The sequence below is a fragment of the Capricornis sumatraensis genome, chromosome 3 (genome assembly GCF_032405125.1).
Source record: "Capricornis sumatraensis isolate serow.1 chromosome 3, serow.2, whole genome shotgun sequence".
NCBI classification, from domain to species: Eukaryota; Metazoa; Chordata; class Mammalia; order Artiodactyla; family Bovidae; genus Capricornis; species Capricornis sumatraensis.
This window is the reverse complement of record NC_091071.1, coordinates 106,592,043-106,612,424: the sequence shown is the minus strand read 5'-3', so window position 1 is coordinate 106,612,424 and position 20,382 is coordinate 106,592,043. Positions and strand designations below refer to the sequence as shown.

Below are 20,382 nucleotides of genomic sequence, written 5' to 3'. Positions count from 1 at the left end.
GTCAGACTATTCTAAAGTACAAGGTTGTACCATATTCTTAGCAGTGTGAAATTTCAAGTTGCTGTACCTTCTGAAAATTCACATTGTCAGATTTTCATTTTTAGTCATCCTATTGGGTATGAAGTGGTATCTCATTGTAGTCTTAATTTTCAGTTTACTGATGACTGCTGATATTCAGTATAATCTCATAATTCATCACAGTTAACTATTAGTCATTCATAGCTTCTTTTAGGAAGTGCCTGTCAAGTATTTTGCTCATTTTAAAAAATTGGATTGTTTAGTTTTAAAAATTATCCTCATATATCCTGGTTGTGACTCTTGTCAGATAAAGTATTTTCAGCCTTTCCACTAGCTCCTGACTTCCCTAATCATTTCCTTAATTGTGTCTTTTGATAAGCATGTTGATTTTAGTGAAGTTTATTTCTTCAGTTTTGATCTTATTGTTTAGTAACCTTTGTGTCCTGTCAAATGAATCTTTGCCTATTGCAAGGTTGTGAAGATATTCCTTAACAACACAAAGGTTGTGTTCTCTTTCATATAAATATCTAATTATTTCAGACTCATTTGTTGAAAAAGACCATCCTTTCCCTACCTGAATTGTAGTGGTTCCCTTGTTGTTAAATGATGTATGAGTGTGAATATATTTCTGGATAATCTGTTATGTTTCATTGGTCTATTTGTCTTTATGCCAGTACTAAAACCAAAGGAGAAAAGGAAAGATATAAGCGTCTGAATGCAGAATTCCAAAGAATAACAAGGAGAGATAAGAAAGCATCCCTCAGTGATCAGTGCAAAGAAATAGAGGAAAACAACAGAATGGGAAAGACTAGAGATCTCTTCAAGAAAATTACAGATACCAAGGGAAAATTTCATAAAAGATGGGCTCCATAAAGGACAGAAATGGTAGGGACCTAACAGAAGCAGAAGATATTAAGAAGAGGTGGCAAGAATACACAGAAGAACTATACAAAAAAGAGCTTCACGACCCAGATAATCATGATGGTGTGATCACTCACCTAGAGCCAGACATCCGGGAATGTGAAGTCAAGTGGGCCTTAGGAAGCATCACTACGAACAAAGCTAGTGGAGGTGATGGAACAGTTGAGCTATTTCAAATCCTGAAAGATGATGCTGTGAAATGCTGCAGTCAGTATGCCAGCAAATTTGGAAACCGCAGCAGTGGCCACAGGACTGGAAAAGGTCAGTTTTCATTCTAATCCCAAAGAAAAGCAATGCCAAAGAATGCTCAAACTACTGCACAATTGCACTCATCTCACACCTTAGTGAAGTAATGCTCAAAATTCTCCAAGCCAGGCTTCAGCAATAAATGAACCATGAACTTCCAGATTTTAGAAAAGGCAGAGGAACCAGAGATCAAATTGCCAACATCTGCTAGATCATTGAAAAAGCAAGAGAGTTCCAGAAAAACATCTATTTCTGCTTAATGAGGCTTTGACTGCATGGATCACTAGAAACTGTGGAAAATTCTGAAGGAGATGGGAATACCAGACCACCTGACCTGCCTCTTGAGAAACCTGTATGCAGGTCAGGAAGCAAGAGTTAGAACTGGACATGGAACAACAGACTGGTTCCAAATAGGAAAAGGAGTACGTCAAGGCTGTATATTGTCACCCTGCTTATTTAACTTCTCTGCAGAGTACATCATGAGAAACGCTTGGCTGGAAGAAGCACAAGCTGGAATCAAGATTGCTGGGAGAAATATCAATAACCTCAGATATGCAGATGACACCACCCTTATGGCAGAAAGTGAAGAGGAACTCAAAAGCCTCTTGATGAAAGTGAAAGAGGAGAGTGAAAAAGTTGGCTTAAAGCTCAACATTTAGAAAAGTAAGATCGTGGCATCTGGTCCCATCACTTCATGGGAAATAGATGGGGAAACAGTGGAAACAGTGTCAGACTTTATTTTTTGGGGCTCCAAAATCACTGCAGATGGTGACTGAAGCCATGAAATTAAAAGACACTTACTCCTTGGAAGGAAAGTTTTGACCAACCTAGACAGTGTATTAAAAAGCAGAGACATTACTTTGCCAACAAAGGTCCATCTAGTCAAGGCTGTGGTTTTTCCAGTAGTCATGTATGGATGTGAGAGTTGGACTGTGAAGAAAGCTGAGAGCTGAAGAATTGATGCTTTTGAATTATGGTGTTGGAGAAGACTCTTGAGAGTCCCTTGGACTGCAAGGAGGTCCAACCAGTCCACCCTAAAGGAGATCAGGCCTGGGTGTTCATTGGAAGGCTTGATGCTAAAGCTGAAACTCCAGTACTTTGGCCACCTCATATGAAGAGTTGACTCATTGGAAAAGAGCCTGATGCTGGGAGGGATTGGGGGCAGGGGGAGAAGAGGACAACAGAGGATGCGATGGGTGGATGGCATCACTGACTCGATGAACATTAGTTTGAGTGAACTCTGGGAGCTGGTGATGGACATGGAGGCCTGGTATGCTGCAGTTCAAGGGATCACAAAGAGTTGGACATGCTTGAGCGACTAAACTAAATTGAATACTGTCTTAAGTGCTGTAGCAAGGTAAATCTTAAAATCAGATAGTATACTTTTTCACCAAAATTATTTTAGCTACTCTAGGTTTTTGGATTTTCATATCAGTTTTAGAATCAGCTTGTCAGTCTTTACAAAATGGCTGCTGGGATATTGATTAGGATTTGATTGAATTTGATGAGTATTGACATCTTAATGGTATTGTATTTTCCAGTCTGTGTACATGATATCTCTGTTTTGGTCTTTAATATCTTTTTAGCAGTACTTTGAGGTATTTTTAGGTAGAGTTCTTGTTCATCTTTCATTGAGTCTCTGCCATTGATACTTGAATTTTTTGATGGCTAAAGTGTTTGCCTGCAGTGCGGGAAACCCAGGTTCAATCCCTGTGTCAGGAAGATCCCCTGGAGAAGGAAATGGCAACCCACTCCAGTACTCTTGCCTGGAAAATTCCATGGACAGAGGAGCCTGGTAGGATATAGTCGATGGGATCGCGAAGAGTCGGACAAGACTGAGCGACTTCACTTCACAAGAGTGATATGTAAAAAAAAAAAATACTAATTTCCCAAGTGTTTGCTTGGGTGCGTGCGTGTGTGTGTGTGTGTGTGTGTGTGTGTGTGTGTGTGTGTGTGTGTATGTATGCAGATGATTTTTGTATACTGACCTTGAATTCCACAACTTCATAAATTCATTAGTTTTAGTACTTTGAAGATTTGTTTGGACATATTATGTACCTAATCAGGCCATTGGTGAAAGAAGATGGTTTTGTTTCTTTCCAGTCTGTGTGCTTATTTCTTTTTATTGTCTGAGTAGGGCCATCAGAAGTTGTATTTGAATTATTAGATTAATTCTGAACTGAAAGTTGACTTTTCTGGTTCTAATAGTAAATATAATCTTAACAAGTGACTATCATAATGGAATTGAAGAAGGGAGGTTGCAGTGTTATTTTTCAATCAAGCTAAATTTTCTTAAGTTTGTTCTGCATACAGAATCTGGATGTCCTCTATGTCAAATACAACTAAATCCACCTTGAGATAGCTGTTTGGTAAGGTTGACAGTTGTGGTACCTAGAATGCAGGAGTAGGATCAAATGATGTTTCTTTGTATCATTTTCTAAAACTTAGGTTTTTTTTAAATAAATATATTTTCTTTTAAAATTATTTAATACAAAAAATTGTTTTGGCTGTGGTATGAGGCATGCAAGCTCTTAGTTCCCTAATCAGGGATTGAACATATGCCCCCTGCAGTGGAAAATGCCAAGTCTTAACCACTGGACCACCAGGCAAGTCTACTTTTGTCTCATTTTAAAATAATATTTCCTAATGTCATTTGTAGCAACATGGGTGGATCTAGAGATTATCATACTAGGTGAAGCAAATCAGAGAAAGGCAAATACTGTATGATATCACTCATATGTGGAATCTAAAGTATGGCACAAATGAACTTATATATGAAACAGAAGCAGTCTCAAAGGCATAGAAAACAGACTTGTGGTTGCCAAGGGGGAGGGGAGGTAGAAGAGGGTTGGATTGGGAGTTTGGGACTAGCAGATACAAACCATTATATATAGAATGGATAAAGAGCAAGGTCCTATTGTATAGCACAGGTAACTGTGTTCAATATTCTGTAATAAACCATAATGGAATAGAGTATGGAAAAGAATATATAACTGAACCAAGTGCATTTCAATTTAAAAAAAAGTTTTTTTCAGCTTTTTTGCAAGCTTGCAATGGAACTTATCTTTCATTTTCTGGAATTCTCCCCCTACCTTAGTTTTAGATTTCACTGCTTTATAGTGTACTTTCATCCTAACAAACCAAGTTCTTATGTGTATCATTGCTTATTGCAGTTTGAGACTTTTGGTTTAGGTTATAGGTATCTTAATTTAACATAGATTAACCTCAGTTTAAAGAAACCTAACATATGAAAAAAATCATAGATTTTGATATGTAGCATGTTATTGTTCAGTCACTCAGTTGTGTCTGATTCTTTGCGACCCCATGGACTGTAGCACACCAGGCTTCCCTGTCTTTCACCAACTGCTAGAGCTTGTTCAAACTCATGTCCATTGAGTCGGTGATGCCATCCAATGATCTCACTCTCTGTCATCCCCTTCTCCTGCCTTTAGACTTTACCAGCATGAGGGTCTTTTCTAATGTGTTGGCTCTTCCCATCAGGTGGCCAGAGTATTGGAGTTTCAGCTTCAGCATCAGTCCTTCCAATGAATATTCAGGATTGATTTCCTTTAGGATGGACTGGCTGGATCTCCTAGCTGTCCAAGGGACTCTCAAGAGTCTTCTTCAATACCACGGTTCAAAAGCATCAATTCTTTGGCGCTCAGCTTTCTTTATAGTCCAACTCTCACATCCATACGTGACTACTGGGAAAACCATAGCTTTGACTATACGGACCTCTGTTGGCAAAGTAATTCTCTGCTTTTTAATACGCTGTCTAGGTTGGTCATAGCTTTTCTTTGAAGGAGCATGCGTCTTTTAATTTCATGGGTGCAGTTAACATCTGCAGTGATTTTGGAGCCCAAGAAAATCAAGTCTGTTACTGTTTCCATTGTTTCCCTATCTATTTGCCATGAAGTGATGGGACCAGATGCCATCATCTTAGTTTTTTGAATGTTGAACTTTAAGCCAACTTTTTCACTCTCCTCTCTCACCTTCATCAAGAGGCTCTTTATTTCCTTTTCATTTTCTGCCGTACTGTCATGGGTTCTCAAGGCAAGAATACTGAAATGGTTTGTCATTCCCTTCTCCAGTGGAGCACGTTTTGTCAGAACTCTTCACCATCACCCATCCGTCTTGGGTGGCCCTACACGGCATGGCTCATAGTTTCATTAAATTAGACAAGGCTGTGATCCATGTGATCAGTTTGGTTAGTTTTCTATGATATGTAGGATACGTGGTGCTCATTCTCCTGACACAAAGATTCAGAATTTTATATGCCTTTCCAAGAATACATAAAACTGCTGGATGTTATATGATATGTATAGTCCAAACAACACTTTTAAAAACTCAGTGACTCACAGAATCATTCCTCACATTTTCGTATCTTCAGAGAGTTTGGGGCTCTCTGTACTTGGAAGTTGCTGAGTTGGTATTTCTGCCTCTTGGTGGTGCTATGCTGTAATGACTATAGACTTCTCCAGTGGAAAGAACAGCAATGGGAGACTAGAAGCTTTGTGGGAAAAATTCTTTTTTATGATTATATTATGTAAGTAAGGGGGCTATTTGAAACTTTTAATTAAAATGCTTTCCAATCAAGTTGATATTTAAATGAAAATATTTGAATGCCAGAGGTCGATAAAGAAACTCACAGAACCTGTTAAGCAAATAAATGCTACAGATGTCATGTCACTTAAATTGATTTTACAGATTTGCTTTTTTCTGAAGCAATTTCTGATCTCCAACAATGCTGTGTACTACATAGTGATGTTATTAGATTTGAGATTTTTACAATATTTTATTGTCATGTATTTTTTCTAATTTTTAAAATTTATGAAATTTAACCATTTTCTGTTAAAAGGTACTCAGATTCTGCTGTTGGTAGAGAGAGTTGGGTTTTGTTTTTTTTTTTTTTTTTTGGTATGTGAAGAGGCATGGGATTTACTATATATTCATTATTTTATATAGAGACTCATCTTACCAAAATTGCTTGATTACTTAAAAATTACAGTTTTGTTAGTCACTTGATAGTTAATTTTCTAGGGAAATTTTCTTTTTAAAGGACCACTGTGATAAATCACTTATAAATAATTTCCCCTTGGTTTATTCACTTGTGTGTTTTTCCTTTTCCCTTTTGGGGAGGATAAATATAGGATCAAGCTTTTAGATTGAGAGGCAGAAAAAGGGAAAAAAGATCTGTGGTTAAAAAACTAATGGTAACTATTGAATATGTTATGGTGGATGTTTTTTCTTTTTTTTGTTTTCCTGTGAAATACAGGGTATATTTACTTCTGGGACATGGGAAGAGAAATCAGATGAGATTTCCTTTGCGGACTTCAAGTTCTCAGTCACTCATCATTATCTTGTACAAGAATCCACTGATAAAGAAGGAAGGGATGAAGTACTAGAAGGTAAGTTTTCACTACATATTTTTAAACTCTTGTAAGAGTGATTTTAACTTTGAATTATGAATTTAGTTCACTTAATTAAATAGTATTCTCTGGAGATGTTTTACATATGCACAGTTGTTTCACCACACCTGAAATAGAGTACGATCTTTGCAGAGTAATTATCACAGCATCATTCATTTTTAAATTAGTTAAATCATTTATTTGTAGAGTGCTGGTGGCTCAGAGGTTAAAGCATCTGGCTGGAATGCAGGAGACCAGGGTTCGATCCCTGGGTTGGGAAGATTCCCTGGAGAAGGAAATGGCAATCCACTCCAGTACTCTTGCCTGGAGAATCCCATGGAGGGAGGAGCCTGGTAGGCTACAGTCCATGGGGTCACAAAGAGTCGGACACGACTGAGTGACTTCACTCACTCACTTTAACATGTGCTATGGCTTCCCTCATAGCCCTCATAGTAGGTAAATCAACTACCTGCAGTGCAGGAGACCCAGGTTAGATTCCTGGGTTGGGAAGATCCCCTGGAGAAGGAAATGGAGACCCTTCCAGTATTCTTGCCTGGAGAATCCCATGGACAGAGAGTAGCCTAGTGGGCTATAGTCCATGGGGTCACAAGAGTTGGACACGGCCAACCAAACATGTGCTAGGTTCTGTGCAAAGTCCAATTGAGAATATGTACATTTCAGTAGGGGAGATAAAGTCTATAGGTAAGTAACAATAGTAAGAGGTAAAAAGTGATAAATGCTATCCCAAAGCACAAAGTTTTACTGGAGTTCAGAGGAGAAAAGATCAATTTTAATCCAGAGAGATCAGAGAAGGTGTTATGGAGAATTAAGTAACTAAGCTGGGCTTTGAAGAATTTTTGAAAGTTGTTTATTGATTAGTCAGTGTTGGCTTTGTGTATGCCCCAGGCTTTGGAGGCAGATCAAGTGGATTAGAATTTTGGTTTTTCTACTTACTGGTTACTTGACTTTTCTAAGCTTGACTGATCTCATTTGTAAAATGAAGTAATACTACCTGGAGGGTAAGTGGGAAGATTTAATAAGATACTGTACATAAGTGTGTATCTCATCATTACTAATGTTATCAGCCTCTTGTACAAGCATTGCAATTAGTATTCAAGCTAGCAAACATCCTTTGCAGCTTAATAAAGGATTCTGAGAGTTTTATTTCTTCCCCCTACAAAATTGCAAAGGTAATTTTAATTTATATTATCAATCATTTTATTTATATTTTTATTGATGTATAATTGCTTTACAGTATTGTGTTAGTTTATGCCATACAACAAAGTGAATCAACTACATGTATACATATATCCCTTCCCTCTTGAACCTCCTCCCCACCTCCATCCCACCCCCTAGACCATCACAGCATGGAGCTGAGCTTCCTGTGCTATATAGCAGCTTCCCACTAGCTATTTTACACATGATAGTGAATATATGTCAGTCATACTCTCCCAATTTGTCACACATACATTGCCAGTTATTTTAAGAGAAGAATACATGTTAAAATAGTCTTTTTAAAATATAATAATCTCATAATTTATTACTAACTTGAAATACAATAATTTCTAATTCTGAGTTAATATTTTAATTTTATTAAATTTTGCATTTCCTATTGAAATAAAGTACCTGTTTCAGTACCTGGCCCAATGTTAGATGGTGCTTATAGTTGTTAGTAGGTCACATTATCCAAAATCTTTCTTCTGAGATCTGCTAGTATAAAATAGTGAGTGAACAAGGTATTAAAAAGTGTGAAATTTGAATCTGGTCAAATACTCTTTTTCCTTCACTCAGAAAATAAGTATGCACAATGAGTGTTCAAGTTTTGATGGTCAAAACAGATTATCATTTCTAAGTGTAAGCCTGAAATATTTTGTACCTTTTCTTACATAGGAATAAAATTATATTACCTTTTCTGTTGTATATATTATTTTCACAAAACAATTAGATATCATCTGCATTTAGATTCATAAACTAGGATAGATAATTTGACCATGTATAAGACAATTATACAAGAAAATAAAATAAACCAGAATATGAGTATGTATACTTTAGGAATAAGGGGAAGAGGGAAATACACGTAGCTGCTGATTAATGACGGAAACTGTTTCAAGGTATAGAAATCTTGGGTGTTGTTAATTTGTAGAGAAAACATACATCAAGGAAAAGCTATTGTAATAAGGAGGCTTAGAATCAGTGTTTCTGAGATAGACAAAGGAGACTGGAATGATGAGAGATAATGAATGAATTTAAGATTGGTAAGGCATTATTGCTGCATATGTGTATGTATTTGGCAGTGTTAATTTGGTTGTGATCGAAGCTGTAACTAATGGTAGAAGTTAGAAGCAAATCATCAGCTCAGTTAATTTTGAGATACACATTTAAAACTATATTATCAGAGGTCAGAAGATTTGAGTACTGATATATTTGAGTTGCTTATTGCTTTAGTTAAGTAGAGCATCAAGTTATTAGTATTCTATTTATTCCTTTTACAGATTAACAAAATATAAATTTGCTAAGCTAGTATAGCTGTATAGCAAAAGGAAGTATTTTTATGAACTTTTTTTATGCTTTGAACTTATTGTGTATTTTCAAGTATAAATAATGATCATTGATGTTAGTATCTTATTATGGATTGTAATGCAAGTACTTCCAGATATATGGGCTATAAAGGAGAAAAAGCTTAGTGGTTTTACAAGAATATTTAAGATGGCCAGAGATGAGCAAAGGCTAGCTATGGGAGGTGATATAGAATTGACAGACTTAATAAATTTTGAAGAAAAGTGAAGACAAGGGCATGCCAAGAACAACAACAAAAAAAAACCAAGGCTTTCTAGTAAGGAATGAAGAATTATTTGAGTCATGATTTAGAAGAATGGAAAATACTATAAACATGGGAATTATATATATATATATATATAAAATAGACTGGCTTGCTTGTTTGTCATTTTTTAAGACAAGAGAGAGTGAGAGAGAGAAATCAGTGTCCTTCCAAAGTTTAAGTTTAGCCCTAGATGTAAATCCTTAAGCAATGGCAAAACTACATGGACTAGCAAGACGTGTTATAGAATGATATCTTTTAATTATATGATGAAATTTTGCCTTAGAATGAATGTACTCACTTGTTCATTATCAAATGTTTCTGTAGATGTTATTCCACAATCTATGCAAGATTTGCTGTGTATGAATAATGACTTTCCTCCCAGAGCGCATTGCCTGGTAAGATGGTAAGTATACATTTTTACACAAATAACTTTTAGAATGTATGTCAGGGAGGCCCCCAGACTGTCCACAAGATAGATGATTTGCTGGGAATTCGCACAGGACTCAGCATGTATTGATAGTTGCTCTTACTGCTAGGATTTCTTACAGTGACAGATGCGAAGCAAAATCAGCACAGGGGAGAAGTGCCTGAGGCAGAGTTTGGAGGAAGTGCAAGTGTTTAAGCGTCTTTTCCTAATGGAGTCACACAGGGCACACTGAATTCCCTTAGCAACAAGTTGTGACAATACATATGAAATGTTGTCTACCAGAGAAACCTGTTTGTTAGAAGCTCAGCTCCCTCGGTTTTTAACTAGTGACATGTCGCGTAGGTACCTTCTGACTGTGATTAAGAAAATTTCAGACTCCTAGAAGGAAAGCAGGTAAACCTGCTGTTTAAACCATGTTGTTTGTACAATTTAGGCACAATAACTTTATCAGTTAGGATAAATGATGTGACCTCTCCCCAAATCCAAGTACCCAAACCCAAATACCAACCAGAGATCAGCCTTGCAGGTAGGCCTTTCTGAGGGTAGCAGTCACAGGGCTGTTAACTCTTTTTTGCACAGTAGTCATAGTCCAGGTTGTACCTAACTATGATTCTGATGACTAGCATAGAACAATTAAATATAGAAAGCTTCATATATATTGTTGAAAATTGAATTGACATAAAATGTTGATCTCAGTTATGTTATAACATCAAAACTCGATTGTGTCTTAGTTATAAATGTGGTGTGTTAATTTAAGAATATCACATTGAAAAAGTCTTGTAATCTCTCTGAAGTTCTTTTAATTTTTTTCATTTATTCACAGCGTTTCTTTATTTTAGAGATGTTAGTGTTAAAACATACTACCACCAAAATGGCCCAAGCATAAGTATATGGTCAAGAAAGAAGACCTAGTTAAAGGAAATTTGTATACTGGTTTTAATTTACTCTATTGGCCTGAGTCAGTCTTTTGATTTTTTTTTTCTTTAATTAAAGAATTTCTAAGGAAGGGGAAGAATGATAATCTGTGTTTCATTCCATTGTGATTTATTATATCAAGTAGATTATGTGACACATAAAGAAAATTATTTGCATAGGCAGTAAACTGGATAATGTTTCATAAATAGTCCCATTATTTATTATTGTTATTTATTTTTGCTGTGCAGGATTTCTCTAGTTGCTGTGAGGAGAAGCTACTGTCTAGTTGCAATGTGTGGACTTCTTACTGCCATAGCTTCTCTTATTGTGGAGCACAAACTCTAGGTCACATGGGCTTCGGTAGCTGTGGCTAACTGGTTCTAGAGCACAGTCTCAGTAGTGGTGGTACGTGGGCTTACTTGCTCCGTGGCATGTGGGCTCTTCCTGGACCAGGGATTGAACCCCTGTCTCCTGCATTGTCAGGCAGATTCTTTACCACTGAGCCACCAGGGAAGTCCCCATCCTGATTCTCTTATCTTTTAGAATATAAATACATACAATTATAAGACAAAATATATCAGAAGGCAGCATGGTGTCATAGAGTTTGCATTTACATTCATTCATTCAGCATTAATTGATCTACTGTTTGGCCAGGCAGTGAATTAGACAAACTAACATTTAATATTTAATTTCTAGCTCAGGTACCTATTACCTCAGAAACTTTGGGCAAAACTTAATTTCGCTGATTTGGTTTCTAAGTTGGTGAAGTCAAAATAATAAATAATACGTACCTTTGAGAGTATTTGTGAGGATTTAATAAGATAATAACACATTATATATATATATATCAAAATTGCAATGCTGTTATATAATAATTTCTGTTCAGCTTTTTAATATTTCAAAAAAGTGTACTGACACATAGTCCATGGTTAAATATTCATTGCGTGAATTCATGAAATCTTTCTTTGTGTTAGATTAATGAATCACTTGTTAGTGATTTGTTTATGTATTAATGAAAATCACTTGTTAGTAGGTGTTCCCATTTTTATAAAGTTTTATTTTAGAAATTAACATACAGTAAGTTGGACTTTTTTTTTTGATGTTCACTGAACTTTAACACATGCGTTGTTCAGTTGCTAAGTTGTATCCAACTCTTTGCTGGACTGAAGCACGCCAGACATCCCTGTCCTTCACTATCTCCCAGAGTTTGGTCAAGCTCATGTCCATTGAGTCTGTGATGGCAGTCTAACCATCTCATGCTCTGTTGCCCCTTTCTCTTGCCCCTTTCAGTCTTACCCAGAATCAGGGTCTTTTCCAGTGAGTAGACTCTTCGCATCAGGTAACCAAAGTATTGGAACTTCAGCTTCAGTATCAGTCACTCCAATGAATCTTTAGGGTTGATTTTCTTTAGGATTGACTGGTTTGATCTCTTTGCAATCGAAAAGACTCTTTAAGAGTCATCTCCAGCACCACAATTTGAAGGCATCAATTCTTCAGCTCTCAGCCTTCTTTATGGTCCAGTTCTCATATCCATACATGACTACTAGAAAAACTATAGCTTTGACTATACAGACCTTTGTTGGCAAATGATGTCTCTGCTTTTTATTACATTGTCTAGGTTTTTCATAGCTTTTCTTCCAAGGAGCAAGTATTTTTTAATTTCGTGGCTACATTAACTCTTCAGTAATTTTGGAGCCCAAGGAAACAAAATCCATCACCATTTCCAGTTTTTTCTCATCTGTTTGCCATGAGGTGATGGGACCAGATGCCATGATCTTCGTTTTTTGAATATTGAGTTTTAAGGTAGCTTTTTCACTCTCCTTTTTTACCCTCAACAAGAGGCTCCTTATCTCCTCTTTGCTTTCTGCCATTAGAGTGAAAATAATGGTACCATGTACATTCCTTGGTGGTTCAGATGGTAAAGAATCTGCCTGCAATACAGGAAACCCAGGTTCAGTCCCTGGCTCAGGAAGACCCCTGGAGAAGGGAATGGCTACTCAATCCAGTATTCTTGCCTGGAAAATCCCATGGACAGGGGAGCCTAAAGGGCTACAGTACATAGAGTTGTAGAAAGTCAGACATAACTGAGAGACTAACACTTTCAGGTTTTTCTTTTCCATGTGCATTTGTATACAAGTTTTTAAAAATATTTACTTATTTGGCTGTGTTGAGTCTTAGTTGCAGTACTTGGAATCTTTTTTGCGTTTTACAGTATATAGGCTCCAGACTGTGTGGTCCTGGCGCGATGTGAGATCTTAGTTCCCCAACCAGGAATTGAACCAATGTCCCCTGCATTGCAGGGTGGATTCTTAATTACTGGACCACCAGGGAAGTCTCCTATAGTTTTTAAAGCTGGTACCACAGAGTATAGGATAGTTCTGTAACCTCCCCCAAACTCCTCTTTTCCATTCTAATATTTGGCAGTCACTAACATGTTCTAGGTAATCATGATGGTGTGATGACTAATCTAGAGTCAGACATCCTGGAATGTGAAGTCAAGTGGGCCTTGGAAAGCATCACTACGAATAAAGCTAGTGGAGGTGATGGAATTCCAGTTGAGCTGTTTCAAATCCTGAAAGATGATGCTGTGAAAGTGCTGCACTCAATATGCCAGCAAATTTGGAAAACTAAGTAGTGGCCACAGGACTGGAAAAGGTCAGTTTTCATTCCAATCCCAAAGAAAGGCAATGCCAAAGAATGCTCAAACTACTGCACAATTGCACTCATCTCACACACTAGTGAAGTAATGCTCAAAATTCTCCAAGCCAGGCTTCAGCAATACGTGAACCATGAACTTCCTGATGTTCAAGCTGGTTTTAGAAAAGGCAGAGGAACCAGAGATCAAGTTGCCAACATCCGCTGGATCATGGAAAAAGCAAGAGAGTTCCAGAAAAATATCTATTTCTGCTTTCTTGACTATGCCAAAGCCTTTGACTGTGTGGATCACAATAAACTGTGGAAAATTCTGAAAGAGATGGGAATACCAGACCACCTGACCTGCCTCTTGAGAAATCTGTATGCAGGTCAGGACGCAGCAGTTAGAACTGGACATGGAACAACAGACTGGTTCCATATAGGAAAAGGAGTATGTTAAGGCTGTATATTGTCACCCTGCTTATTTAACTTATATACAGAGTACATCATGAGAAACGCTGGACTGGAAGAAACACAAGCTGGAATCAAGATAGCTGGGAGAAATATCAATAACCTCAGATATGCAGATGACACCACCCTGATGGCAGAAAGTGAAGAGGAACTCAAAAGCCTCTTGATGAAAGTGAAAGAGGAGAGTGAAAAAGCTGGCTTAAAGCTCAACATTCAGAAAATGAAGATCATGGCATCTAGTCCCATCACTTCATGGGAAATAGATGGGTAAACAATGGAAACAGCGTCAGACTTTATATTTTTGGGCTCCAAAATCACTGCAGATGGTGACTGCAGCCATGAAATTAAAGAGTCTTACTTCTTGGAAGAAAAGTTATGACCAAGCTAGACAGCATATTCAAAAGCAGAGACATTACTTTGCCGACTAAGGTCCGTCCAGTCAAGGCTATGGTTTTTCCAGTGGTCATGTATGGATATGAGAGTTGGACTGTGAAGAAGGCTGAGCACTGAAGAATTGATGCTTTTGAACTGTGGTGTTGGAGAAGACTTTTGAGAGTCCCTTGGACTGCAAGGAGATCCAACCAGTCCATTCTAAAGAAGATCAACCCTGGGATTTCTTTGGAAGGAATGATGCTGAAGCTGAAACTCCAGTACTTTGGTCACCTCATGCGAAGAGTTGACTCATTGGAAAAAAACTCTGATGCTGGGAGGGATTGGGGGCAGGAGGAGAAGGGGACGACAGAGGATGAGATGGCTGGATGGCATCACGGACTTGATGGACGTGAGTCTGAGTGAACTCTGGGAATTGGTGATGGACAGGGAGGCCTGGCGTGCTGCAATTCATGGGGTTGCAAAGAGTCGGACATGACTGAGCGACTGAACTGAAATGAACTGAACATGTTATTAATCACTGTAAGTTTTGGCGTTTCAGGAGTCTCATAGAGATGGAATCAAATCGTAACCATATGAGACTATCTTCTTTCACTCAGCATAATACTTTTGAGATCATTTGAAGTAATTTTATATCAATGGTTTGTTCCTTTCTATTAGTAGTATTCTACTGTAGTGATAAACCATAATTTGTTTACTCATTCCCCTGTTGAGGGATAATAGATTTATTTCTTGGATTGGACATTTATGAGTAGAACTGCTGTAAATATTTTTGTGTAGCTCTTTTATATGAAAATATATTTTTAGATTACTTGGGTAAGTGCCTAGGGTGTGATTAAGTCACAGGGAAGCCCAGTCACATGCTGAGTGTATATTTAACTTTATATGAAACAGCCAAACTGATTTCCAAAGTGATGTACCATTTTGCATTCCCACTAACAACATATGAGAGTTTCAGTTGCTCTGTATCCACAATAGCACTTTGTGTCAGTTTTATTAGTTTTAGCTGTTCTAACAGATGTGTTGTTAGATGAGAATATCTCATCCTAATTTTAATTTTGAATATCTTTCATGTCTTTATTTGCCGTGAATATACTCTATGGTGAAATGTCTGCAAGTCTTTTGCCCACTTTAATTGAGTTGTTTTCTTATTGTTGTGTTTTGAGAGTTTTTTTAGTATATTCTAAATGCAAATATTTTCTCTAGACAGTAGTTTATCTTTTCATTCTCTTCCTAGTGTCTTTTCCAGAATAAAGTTTTTAAAACTTGATACAGTTTGGTTTATCGGTTTTTTACATTATGAATCATGCTTTTGGTGCCGTGTCTGAGAACACTTGCATGAGGTCAGAAAGCTTTCTCCTAATTAAAAATATATGTATATAAATTTTAAAAAATTTGTGGTTTATTTTAGATTTATAGAAAAGTTATAGAGATAGTTACAGACTCTTCCAAGATATCCTTCTCTCAATCTTCCCTGTTGTTAGTTTATATTAGCAGGATATGTGTGTCAAAACTGAAAACCCAACATTGGTACATTAGTTAAAACATTAGTACATTGTTGTTGTTCAGTCTCTAAGTCACGTCTGACTCTTTGCTACTCCATGGACTACAGCATGCCAGGTACTTAGTCAAATTTTATTTAACTAGTTTTTCCACTAACATCCATTTTCTATTCAAAGATCTAGTCTGGGATACTGGATTGCATTTAGTTATCATATCACCTTAGATTGTTCAGTCTACATTCCTGTGACAGTTTCTCAGTTTTTCCTCATTTTTGATCACTTGGAGCTTTGAGGGTTACTAGTCAGGAATTTTGTAGAATTTCATTCAGTTTGAGAGATTTAAAAATTAAAAAAAAAAATTTTTTTTTCTAAACTTTTTATTTTGTATTGCTGCTAAGTCACTTCAGTCGTGTCTGACTCTGTGCGACCCCATAGATGGCAGCCCACCAGGCTCCGCCTTAACTGGGATTCTCCAGGCAAGTACACTGGAATGGGTTGCCATTTCCTTCTCCAGTGCATGAAAGTGAAACGTGAAAGGGAAGTCGCTCAGTCGTGTCCGACTCTTAGCGACCCCATGGACTGCAGCCTACCAGGCTCCTCCATCTATGGGATTTTCCAGGCAAGAGTACTGGAGTGGGGTGCCATTGCCTTTTCCATATTGGGGTATAGCACAGCCAATTGACAATATTGTGGTAGTTTGAGGAAAACAGCAAAGGAGCTCAATTTTAACATGTATCCATTAAAATTTTTTTGAATTAAAAATATTTTATGGTTACATTTGGGTTATGACTTTGGAAAGATCATAAAGGTGAAGTACCTCTTTATTGTATATCAGAAGGTCATATTATCATCATGATTTAGTCACTAGTGACATTAACTTTGATTACATGGCCAATTCTTTGTTTTATTCTAAAAGTTTTACATTTTTTATTTAGAGCTTTTATCCATTTTAAGTTGATTTTTGTATAATATTCTTTTCTTGCTTGTGGATGTTTAGTTGTCCCAACAGCATTTGTTGAAGAGTTTCCTTTCTTCATAGACTTACTTATACAACTTTATCAAAGATCACTGGCCGCATTTGTGTGGGTTTGTTTCTGCATGCTCTTGGTTTTATACGTGTTTACGTTAAATAATCCCTTTCCTTTTCAAAAATTTTTTTCAAATTTGTTTTGGCTATTCTAGCGCCTTTGCTTTTCTGTTTACATTTTAGGATTGGTATATAGCTACAAAAAGTCTCGTTGGGATTTTGATTGGAATTGCCTAGAGTCTGTAGATTATTTTGGTGGAGAATTGATATGTTTATATGCTGGGTCTTCCACTTTATGGTCACAGTTGGTTTCCAGTTATTTAGGTCTTCGAGTTCAGCATATAGATTCTATATATTTTTTATTAGGTGTATATCTAATTATTGCTTGTTTAAATGAGCTATTGTAATGGTATTGTTTAAAATTTTTTCATATCCAACGCTTTGTTCCTAGTATGTAGGAATGTGACTAATTTTTGTGCCTTGAGGTTGTATCCTGTGACCATACAAAAATTCAGTTATTAGCTCTAGGAAGAGTTTTGTGGTGTCTTTTTAATTTTCTTTGTAAATAGTCATATGAATAGGCGTAGTTTTACTTCTTCTTTCCCAATATCTGGTTCTGTTTTTTCCCTCGCCTTTTTAAACTGGCTAAGGCTCCAGTAAAATGCTGAATATGATTGGTGAGAGTGGACAGCTTTGTCTTGATCCTAATCTTGTTTAGTCTTTTACCATGAAATTTGATATCAGGTATAGTGTCTTAATTGATATGCTTTACTAGGTTGGGAAAGTTCTGTTCTAGTTTGCTGGGAGCTTTTATATGAATGGATATTGAATTTTGTGAAATGTGTTTTCTACTTAAATTGATATGATCTTTTGTTTCTTTAGTTTTTTAATATGGCGATTACATGGATTGATTTTTAGATAGCTAATTAGCTCCGCACCGCCAGGATGAACTCTACTTCTACTACTTTGTGGTTTAACTTGCATTGATTTCCATAATTTTTACTTCTATAGCTGGATTTAATATGCTAATATTTTGTTAAGGATTTTAGTAGTAGTAGTAGTAGTCAAACTCAGTCATGTCCAACTCTTTGCGACCCCTGTGGACTGTAGCCTGCTAGGCTCCTCTGTGCATGGAATTCTCCAGGTAAGAATACAGGAGTGGGTTGCCATTTCTTACTGCAGGGGATCTCCCCAACCTAGGGAGTGAATCTGGGTCTCCTGCATTGCGGGCAGATTCTTTACCATCTGAACCACCAGGTAAGCCCCTGTTGAGGATTTTGGTGTCTGTGTTAATGAGAAATATTGGCCTACAGTTTTCTTACATTTTGGTTTTGATATCAGAGAAACGCTGGCCTCATAACATCAGTTGGGGAGTATTTTGTTCTCTTCCATTTTTTGAAAGAAATTGTGTAAAATTGATGTTGCTTTCTTTAAATGTTTGGTAGAATTTGTCATGGAAACCACCTGGGCCTAGAGGAGTTTTACTGAGGTGGCAGTCCCTTCTAAGGTCCAGGCATTAAGCAGAAGTCTTCAGTCCACTTCCTTGCCTCATGTATGCCCATATCCCTGAGGGGCCATTCAAAATGTTACAACCTCTGTACTGATTTGGATTGATGGAAAGCCCGTACACAGACAATACTTGATTAAATATAAAGGATACAGAAGGAAATTGATGTGCTCTTAGGTTACCTGGTAGAGAGATTGGCAGCAACATCAGAAAAAATATGTGGCTTTTTACTCTCAGTGCCTCATAAGCAGGGGATGCTAATATCTGAATGACATCACACTTGCAGAAGCATAGTTTCCAAACCTAGACTCTTATATTTATGAGACTAGGGCATTCTTGGACATAGCCTAAGCTGTATACATACCAAAGACCACTTCTGCTGGGCTGGTTTATACCTTATCATCTCAGAGTGGTATGATTCACATTGCCATCGCTAAGCTAAATATGTGGTAGTCTCAGACATAAACAGACTTTTCTTCTGTCACTCTCAGTCTCTGTAGTCTATCAAAGCATAGTCATTTTGCCCTGTAAGTCATACTAATAGGCTTTTAGCATCTAAATGGTTTATTCTGTAAGATCCTGATCCCTAGTCACTAGCTGTTACCCAGAGTTGATAATCCCCTGGTTTTCTTCAGTCACTTTACATGCTTATTTCTGCCTTTAAGTTCCCGCTTTGTTTTTGTGACTCAGGAATCTCCTTTTTTTATCTCAAGTTCAGCTATGTATTTCAAAAACATTATCATATCTTACCAGGTGTTTTGGGGTGGAAGGGGACCTACATCATATCAATTTGCTGTATCACTTCTGTATTTTTTCATTTGATTTTTCTTAAGATTAGAAGGGTAACAACCAAAAATTATTTGAAAATTAGACATATTAAAACTATGTGCTTTCTTTTATTTAACAAACGTTCTTTTAAAACATTTACTGTGAGTCAGATACTGGGCTATCAAGGATAAACTGTGGTCTTTGTCTCAGGTAGCTTTTGGATTAGAAGGGGGTTTAGAGATAAGGGAACAGATGGCAGCACTGCTAAGTGCTTTCATGGGGGGCAGCACAGAGCTTGAGGCAAACTCATAGGAGATACTGCCTTTCCAGATAGATCAAGTCAGGGAAATGTTTCCAGGAGAGGTGATACCTCACCTGAACCCTGTAGGCAAATGAGAATAAGCCAGGTGAGTTTAAGTAAAAAGATATTCAAGGCAGAAGAAGAGCGTTAGTAGAGGTGATGATGCCTAACTGAACTTGAAGCCTGCAAATAGCTTGGGAAGCCTTGGGGTAAGCTGAGGGTTGAGAATGGCAAAAGATGAGATAGTGTCTATGAATTTGGAGTCTAATGTGAACTAGGCATCTTAACAAGATTTCATAATCTCATATTTTTAAAATAGAATTTTGAAATTATAGTTGTTAAAAATTCTTAACTTTCAGGGATACAAATTAATCATGAAGCTTCTTAGCAACTGAAGAATAACATACGCATAAGTTTTCAGCTATAAGTATTTCCTTTTTTAAGTTGAACTAAAGACCCTGATGCTAGGAAAGATTGAGGGTAGGAGGAGAAGGGGACAACAGAGGATGAGATGGTTGGATGGCATCAGCGACTCAATGGACATGGATTTGGGTAGACTCTGGCAGTTGGTGATGGACAGGGAAGCCTGGTGTGCTGCAGTTCATGGGGTCACAAAGAATTGGACACAACTGAGTGACTGAACTGAACTGAAAGTTAATAAAGCAGACCCCCCAAATTTGAAGTATAATGCAAAATATTTATACTATACATAGACAATGAATAAAGATTGTCAGAATGAGAAAAACCTAATACATGATTAATCAAACTTAAAAAAATAGAACATTTATGTCAAATGCTGAGTTTTGATGGTTCAAGTTTATCAATCTATTTCTATTTTTATCTCCTAATTTCAGTTTTTATATCAAACATCTGCCAGGTTAGCATTAACCCTATCTAACTTTTTAAAAAGTATTTTGTAAAACTAGTCTTAAAAGTATGATGTTAATGAATCTGGATGTGGGTCCGCACAGCAAAGTCAATTTACTGATACCGAGTTGTGGTGAAGGAAAGTACAGTGTTATTGCA

General features: G+C 37.0%; 1 protein-coding gene across 2 annotated transcripts in view; it reads left to right on the top strand.

Moving 5' to 3' along the window:
* The window catches only part of RAB3GAP1 (RAB3 GTPase activating protein catalytic subunit 1), a 123,111-nt gene that overhangs the window by 40,287 nt on the left and 62,442 nt on the right, over window positions 1–20,382 (top strand). For both annotated transcript variants that reach the window (XM_068967306.1, XM_068967307.1), the window contains exons 4-5: window positions 6,461–6,593; window positions 9,739–9,817. In XM_068967306.1, the coding sequence (XP_068823407.1) occupies window positions 6,461–6,593; window positions 9,739–9,817 (212 nt within the window). The remainder of the gene's footprint in view (window positions 1–6,460; window positions 6,594–9,738; window positions 9,818–20,382) is intronic.